At 49.3% G+C, this 8319-nt stretch overlaps 1 protein-coding gene across 1 annotated transcript in view; it reads right to left on the minus strand.

Moving 5' to 3' along the window:
* Nucleotides 1–7224, minus strand: part of DNAH17 (dynein axonemal heavy chain 17) — a 94769-nt gene extending 87545 nt beyond the window's left edge. Inside the window, exons 1-4 of the mRNA XM_074971476.1 lie at nt 7165–7224; nt 6747–6872; nt 5683–5838; nt 5447–5533 (exon numbers count right to left, since the gene is read on the minus strand). Coding sequence (XP_074827577.1) covers nt 5447–5533; nt 5683–5838; nt 6747–6872; nt 7165–7188 — 393 coding nt within the window. The 5' untranslated portion in view covers nt 7189–7224. The remainder of the gene's footprint in view (nt 1–5446; nt 5534–5682; nt 5839–6746; nt 6873–7164) is intronic.
* Nucleotides 7225–8319: the final 1095 nt, after the last annotated feature.

The following is an 8319-nucleotide window of genomic DNA, read 5'->3' on the forward strand; positions in this document are numbered from 1 at the left end:
TGTTCTTCTATCTTGAAGGGTCTATAAAGGAACTGATGGGAGAATATCCCATACCTTCATTATTTTATCCACCAATTAGGCCTAATATCTGACTCACCAATCTGTAGTTTATAAACTTCCAGCTCCACATCATCTGTACTAGCATAATTTCAGCAGTCCCTGAGACCCGTATCAGTAGGCCATTCTTTGTTTATACTAATTCAGTTTTTCTGTATCCTTTTCATACCTTTTCCCATCAACATTTGTTATAGGTTATTGTGACATTTTATGAATTTTCACAGAGAAGATCACAATTAGAGTAAAGGTGTAGGCCCCATTATCACAGCTCCCATTCGTGGTCAATCGAGAAGTGCCTGCTGAGGCCGTCCCCTAACACATTATATATTCCTGGGGATATAGTCGGCTGGTGTCAAATACCCCAGCTCCACAGGCTGACTGCCTTTATTCACTGGGAGGGGTGGGGGGCGGTTTAGACCTAGCTCCCCCATGCTTGTTGATGTAGAACACAGTTGTCATCTCGTTCGCTGTCACCTGAATATGCTGGGCTAGTATGAACAGTAAAAATGGTGTGAAGGCCTCTCAGACAGCTCTCAGCTCCAGGTGGCCTATGTGCATCCTGGACTCTTGAGAAGTCCATGTTCCTGTGCTGTATGTTCATCCAGAGGGGCACCTCTGGGATCAATATTTTCTAGGGTGGGGAAGAGTGAAGGGAGCTCCCACGCACCCCTGCTCTCCCAAAGGTAGAGTCCCCCACACTCCGGGAGTCTACCTTGGCCATGTGTCTGCACTGCATGTATACCATTTGAAGCCAAGCTTGTAGACAGCGAAGATGAAGTCTCAGAAACAGTGTCATGTAGGCACAAGGATGTCATGTGATCCAAGGAGGCTGAGACATGCATGAACCGACACTTGTGGGCTTTCTGGGCTGACTGATCAAACACGTCATTGATTGAAATCTGTCCGCAGGAGGTATGCTCTGGCACTGACAGAGTCCAGAGTTGCTCTGATAAATTCTATGATCTGCATTAGAACTAAAATGGGCTTTTTACGTGTCAACACAGATTCCCAGTGTTGCTAGAAGACTGAGCAGCGATTTGGTTGCTGTCAATAGCTGCTGAGGAGATCTCCCCATCAACAGCCAATTGTCTAGAAAAGAAAAGACAGACGAGCCGTGATGCCATTGCTGAAAGCACCTTTGCAAACACTGTGGTCACTGTCACTACTCCGAAGGGGAACACCCTGATAATGGTTGGGACCTATAGAAACCTCAGGGATCATATAGACGTACATCCATCTCACAGGTGAAGATAGATACCTTTCATGCCAACAGCCGTGAACCAGCCGTTTTTGTTTAGGGACAGAGTTACTGATGCCATGGTGACCATCCTAAATCTCAGTCTCTAGCTACAGGCATTGATTTGTTTGACATCTGCAATGGGTCTCCATCCTCCCTTTTTCTCAGGAATGAGGAAATATTTGGAATAAAATCCCTTTTCCTGATGTTGAGGTGGTAACAGCTCTATGGCTCCTCACTGAAGTAGGGAGTCTATGTCCTGAATGAGTATCCTCTTGTGAGAGTGGTCCCTGAAGAGGCACAGGAGAGAGGAACTAAGATGCAGCCAAAGTGAATGATGTCAAGAACCTGTCTGTCTGTTATCCACCAGGTATGGAAAAATGGACAAGGCCATCAACAAACTGGCTCTTGGAAGTGGCAGGACATGGCATCAGGACTGGTTCACAGCTGTTGGCAGCCCTATCATAAGTATTTCTTGATGGGAGGTTGCAGCTGGAAGGAGTAGCAGCTGTGTGTTTGTTCTGTTGCATCCTCTGCTGCTTTTGTGGTGGTTCAAATCCCGTCTGGTGTTAGAAGGGCTGTGGTGCTGGTATAGGTTGTAAGGCTGTCCATCATACTTGCCTTTTGGTGCTAGAGTGTAGATCCTCAAGGCATGGAGGGCTGCCCTAGAGTTTTTTAATGAGTGGAATACTCATTCATCTTTTGACCAAATAAGTTCTTCCTGTCAATGGGCAAATCCTCCACTGTGGATTGAACTTCCCTGGCAAATCCTGAGGAATGAAGCCAGGACTTCATGGGGGAGGGATAGCTCAGTGGTTTGAGCATTGGCCTGCTAAACCCAGGGTTGTGAGTTCAATCCTTGAGGGGGCCATTTAGGGATCTGGGGCAAAAATTGGGGATTGGTCCTGCTTTGAGCAGGGGGTTGGACTAGATGATCTCCCGAGGTCTCTTCCAACCCTGATATTCTATGATTCTATGATTCTATGACTCCCTATGCATGACGAGAGCAGTCACCATTGATTGAGAGTCTGTGTCAGCTGCATCTGGTATGGCTTGGAGGGAGGATCTGACAACCAATCTACCCTCCACAATAAAGGCTTGAAGTTGTGCCCTGTCTTCCTGAGGGAGCTTGTCTCTGAATTCTGAAAACTTTGAATAATTAACAAAATTGTACTTTGAAAGGAATTGGCTGGTAATTAGCTAGTAATTGGCTATTTGGAATTGCAGGCTGGTTGAAGTAAATACCTTCCTTCTGAGGAGGTCCAAATGCTTAGCATCTTTATCTGAAGGAGTGGACATGTTTGCTGTTGCCTACATCCTTCAGTGGGAACTTGAATAACCAAAGAGTTGGGGGCAGGAGGTGCGAACAAAACTCTGCTCTGTTGCCTGGGACAAAGTACTTCTTTTCTGCTCTCTTAGGAGTAGGTGCCCAATGACTCTGGCAGACTCTCAGATGGCCTCATTAAGGGGAAGCACCACCCTACTAGGCCACGCAATATGTATACTATCAAGGAGTTTGTGAGGTGTCTCTTGGACTTCCTTCCTCCAGAGGAATCTGGAGCATATCAGGAACCTTCCTCAAAAGGTCTTGAAACTGTTTGAGGCCCTCTGGCAGAGAAGTTGGGGCTGGAATAGTGGCTTCATCAGGAGACTGATGCGGATACTCTGTTGGCACCATGGTACTACCGGATCCAGCTCTTCCTCCTCCATGGGTCTTGGGGAGCTCAGAGTGATCTCGGGGAAGGATAATGTGACTCCCAATGGGACTGTACTGATTCAGGATATTGCACGCACAGGTCCCCATGATCCAACACTGGTTGAGGCAGCCCCTAAGGCATAGGGTACCAATAGTTCCAAGAGGGATACAACCTCTTACAGGGTCAGAGGGAGGGAGGAGAAGAGATTCTGGATCCTCTATCTGGGGTCATGTCTCTCAGTGGGAGTGATATCAGTCCATCCCCAATGTTAGATCCCCTGAGGAGGAACATGTAGGATCCAGATCTAATAGTGGTGCCATCCATACCATAGACATTGAAATGCCCCCACTGGTAGAAGGAACAGGGGTTTGATTTCCCCTTTCATAGCATTCATACACTGGCAGTGTCCCTCTGCCTTGTAAGGACTGGTTCTGATCAGAGGTAAGATTGTGGCTCTGGAAGGATGACACCCTCTGGAGTAATATATCTATTCCCAGGTATTGGGGGCAGAGACTCTTCTCCACACACACTGTTGGATCCAGTGTAGAGAGGCCCTCAGAAGTCAATGCTTCCTTGTGAGAACATGACAGCATCATCAGCATATGGGGCTCTCAACACTTCTGCTCTTACACTCTCCAAGTCCCTCCTTATTCAGCACTGATGACGAGCCCACTTCTGCTGACAGTGCCAGTATCAAGGCACCTTTGCTTTGGGCGTGCGGATTGGTACCATGTCCCTCATAGGCTCCTGTGCTTCCCAGAACAGGACGCAGCATCACCCGACTTGGACAGTATCAGGGAATAAGTCTTCTTAGAGATGGATTTGGAGCAGAATTTCTCTCTAGCCTTCTGATAGTGCTTCCTACACTCGTGGTGAGCCTGAGGAGTCTTTGGCTCTATCCAGGGCTACGAGGTGTGCTTCTCGATGCCTTTGCCTGGTGTACAGGCGGTCTGCCCAGCCCAGCCTGGGGTCTCATTAGGCACTCCATCAGATGTTTCTTTAGTCTGTATCCCTGTGCTTGCCAGGTTCAGCTGGGAAAGGAGTGCTTTCATGCTTAGCGGAAACGTGCGCTTCTCCAAGACAGTACAAGCACCTCTGATGGTCAGTGCAGACCAGGAAGGCCCCTGGCAGGAGATACAGCTCTTGAAGCCTGGAATCCTGGGCACGATATGAGTCCCATATGGAGAAGTATGTGGAGGGGAACCCATTAAGGGCGAATCCCTGAATTCTAACTAACATTTAACTGTATTTACAGATTACAAGTCAAAGGAGCAGCTCCGTGGACACTGGGGTGTTCTGTCTCAGACCATGAGAAAATAGAAAGGAACTGGAGATGCATTTGGACTACACCACCCCTTGTACCCTCAGTTCAGCGAGGGAGGAGACAAGAATCCTCCAGTCTCCAGCACATGGAGCACACACACGCCCACAGTGGAGTATACCCAGGGGCCACCACTGGAAGGAGAAGTGGTTTGGCTCATGGTTATATTGCAAGTCAGTGGCAGAGTCTGTTCTCTCAACTCCCGCTCCCTTGCTATTCTTTGGGGGAGTTCCTCACTGTGCATCTTCAGAGTTCAAGTTCAGCACAAAATCCAAGGGCAGAGCAGGGAGAGAGCTGGGAGAAAGTCGCCTTCCACATGCAACGACATGGCAAGGAATGAGATCAAGCCTCGGTTCTCTTTTCACACCCAGCAAATCAGATGTCCACCCAGCCCCCAGATCTCGCTCTCACTCTCTGGCATCGCCTTCTGGGTGTCTGGTTAGCAACTACACTGTGGCCTGGCCAACCCTATAATGCTATTCTTCCCAAGCCCTCCACCAGCCTCTTCCTCTCTGGCCTCACTCACACCCATGCTGCCCCCTCTGCTCCACATGAAAAACCTCTGCCAAGATTATCTTCTCAACCTATTCAGATCTTGGCAGCTCCCCCTGCCTCCCTTCAGTTCTTTGCTGGCTTCCCCTGCTCTGCCCCCATCAGGTTCAAGCCCCTGACTACAGCCACAAAGCCCTGCCTTATCTGCTCTTGTGTTCTGTGTCACTGTCACCCCCACCCCTCTTCGGCTGCAGCCTCCTCCACCCACACAAATGCCTGCTTCTCTGGTGACCACTGTGCAAGGAGCACCTCTCAAGTTCAGCCGGAAGACCTCTCCTCTTTCGCTGTCACCTGGAGACCCACTGCTGCTATGGTGACAACAGGTGTAAGGATTTGGCATTTGGGACTAGTTTACACACTGTAGGTGTATCTGGTTGTACCCTTTATCCTGCCCTCTGCCTGATGGGCAATTCATCTGTCTTTAGATTGGGAGCTCCTCAGGTCAGGGCTTATAGCTTCTGGGTGGTTTGGCAGGCTCCTGCCATTCTGTGGACACTATCGGAAACACAGAGCACACAGAAAGGCTTCCCCAGCAGAATAAGCACGAGTTGAACTACCAGACACAAACTATTTCATAGGCACCTCTATAGTCTTCACTCTGTGCAAAAATGAATCCATTCTGGTAAACACAAGAGACGAAGGGAACTCCCATAGCTTGGCCTCCTTGTCCTGAAACCAGAGAAAGATTTGTCAGCATAATAGGAGCCCAGCATCACTATCGGGCAGGGTTAGCTAGTGGGGATGTGGTGCTTTTGGCTGAGCACTTTCTCCATGCCCCTGTTCCCAGCTGATCGCAAAGCCGGTCAGCAGCAACATACCTTAAAGAAGGTGGGCATCAGCTCTGAGCAGCACCTGTGGTAGGTTTGGTAAAGTCTCTCTACAATTGAAGGGCCTAGTTTGATCCCTCCCAAGATCTCTTCTATCTCTCCTTGCAAGCCTTTCATCACTTCCTCGGGGCTCAGGAAATTTCGGGTCTAAACAAAGTAAAATGCAGCAACAGGACTTCAAGAACAGTTCCAATCAGAAGGTCACGTACTTTGTGTCTTCCGCAGGCAAGGAGCCCACCCCCCCCCCCGCCCCGCCCCGATCTGGTCACTTCTTCACACCAGGAATCGCACCAGCTACAAGCAGCATTTGCAACATACCAATGTGGAGCCCAATTCACCCCTGCGCCAGGGCGAGGGCTGGGCCAGGGCGCGGGTGGCACAACCTGTGAATCCCCGACTCGGGGGAGCCTCTGGCACAAACTTTGACAGCCCTAATTCACCCCCTGAGCTGGCAGCATCGGGGAATTGCCAGGGAGGCTGTGGGATTGTCCTGGCCACAGCACCTCCTCTCCCCTCTCTGCTGCCTCTGTTCTTCACCTGGCCCGCCCCAGAATGAACCAGGGGCTTCCGCCACGGTGTCACAGAGGCCTCTGTATGGATGCGATTCACCAGGGAGCTGTACAGCCCCCTAGGCCCCTTTGCCCTATTGGGCAACAGTGAGTTCGGCCCCAGGTCCTTAACGAAAGTAAAGAAACTGCCTCTATAAATGGTCACCCAGCAACAGGATGCGGCCTTCTCCCTCCTCCCAGCTGGCCCAGGCCCGCACCTCCCCTTTCCTACCAGGGGGTTTACAGCAGAGGCAACTGCTCAGCATTCCCGAGTGCTTCCATCTGAAGCACAGGGCACTTCTGGCTTGGACTCTATCCCAGCATGGAGGTGGGAAGAGTGCTGCTACGGAACAGGGGAGGGGGTTTACGTCAGCACAGCAGCAGCCCAGAGTGATCGTCCCTCCCCCACCCCGGCACTCTGGAAAAGGTGGTGCAGCAACCAACTTGCACATGGACTTGACCCTGGACCCGCGCTGCAACGCTATTGCCCCCTCCCTAGAACAGTACCATTTCAATTAAGAGGTTGCAGATCTCCTGTAAGATGACAATGACCCTGGACGGTGTGCTGTAATGTTCCGAGTTAGCCCATATTAAGCAGACCGTGTACAGGACACTGTCAATGTAGGGAGACAGCTGTGAAGAAACGACATTACTTTGAATCCATTTAGAAGCAATAACGTGCCCATCAGTAAAGCAAGTTAGTTTTACCTGGAACTTCCTGACCTTTCAATAACGAAATCTGAAAATCATAAAACTTAACGGAATTTCAGAATGTTAAACATGGCAATATTCTGACAACAAGACTAAACTGACACGCAGAAAACCCATGCATGGAAGCATCTGGGAACTGTTTCATACATCATTGCATGGAATTTGCAGCTTGGGTTGTTTAGAATTGGGTACTAGTTCTCTGCAAACAACATACCTGAGGGTATTCGGTTTGTTCCATTTCCTCCAACAAAACCTTAAGCGGTTGCAAGTATAGATTAATATCATTGGCTTCCTTCACTCCTGCATCAAATGAAAACTGCAGGGTAGGTGAAGTCAGAAGATACAATTAAATACCATCTAAAATGAAACCATCCCTTCATGTGAATCATCTGGGGCTTATACCTGCACTGACTTCCTTGAAAACATTCTTCAGAGCGGGCCAGTAGCAACTCTTCGCCTTCTTCAAAATCTCTGCTATTTTATTCACTTTCGGTGCAAGCAGCTAGATGTCAAAATGTATCAACACATCAGCATTCCAAGAGTGCACACCAGTGTATTTGAGAGAAATGTTATCAGCCCAGAAATGGCCAGGAGACACGGTACCTGCTCATGAATGCATTGCAGATTGACCAGCCTGGAGCTCCAGAATTCAAATTCCACCTTTGGCAATGGGTTCAATCCGTCCAGCAGGGGCTGGGCAGAATCTTTGCTCAGTACGTCTCTTATCTGATGAGACCAGTCTATGATAATCGTCTCAATGGCATGTAATAAGGAGCTGTCTATTGCCGCAGGGAGTCTGAAAGGCAGCATCAAAAACCAGCTCCAGGAGTTCATGCTGCGTAGGAGCGGGCCCCACTTTTTCCTAATCTTGCCTTCATTTACTTCCACTAGGTGCAAGAGCAACGGCAGCCTTATTTTCAGCTTTAATCCTAAACACATTCCCCAATTAAAACCTTACCCAGCGGGTCCCACACGCTCCCTTAGAGCCTATGGGTTAGGGGTGGTCACATCACCAGAGCCCTGTTAGACCCATTCCTTTGGCTCCCAATTTCCCTTCCCAATGGTACTTCACAGAAAGATGCATGCGAGAGACAGCTGGTACCCAGGTGTGGAGCACAGCCCCTGCAACAGAGCAGGTCCCTTGTCCCTAGGGATTCAATGGAGGAATTGAATTTTTCTTTGCAGGAAAAATACAACTAAGAGTGAATTTCCCGGAGCACTCACCTGTCTAGGGAATCAGTGGAACTGCCCAGGTTCTCCAGGTGCTCTGGGAGAGGGAGCAGCGTCTTCCCTTTGATCTTTCCTCCCATCACAAACATTTCATTTTTCAGTCTGTGGGCTTGTTTCACGACGTCATCAGACACCACTT

Source organism: Natator depressus, chromosome 14 (assembly GCF_965152275.1).
Source record: "Natator depressus isolate rNatDep1 chromosome 14, rNatDep2.hap1, whole genome shotgun sequence".
Taxonomy (NCBI): domain Eukaryota; kingdom Metazoa; phylum Chordata; order Testudines; family Cheloniidae; genus Natator; species Natator depressus.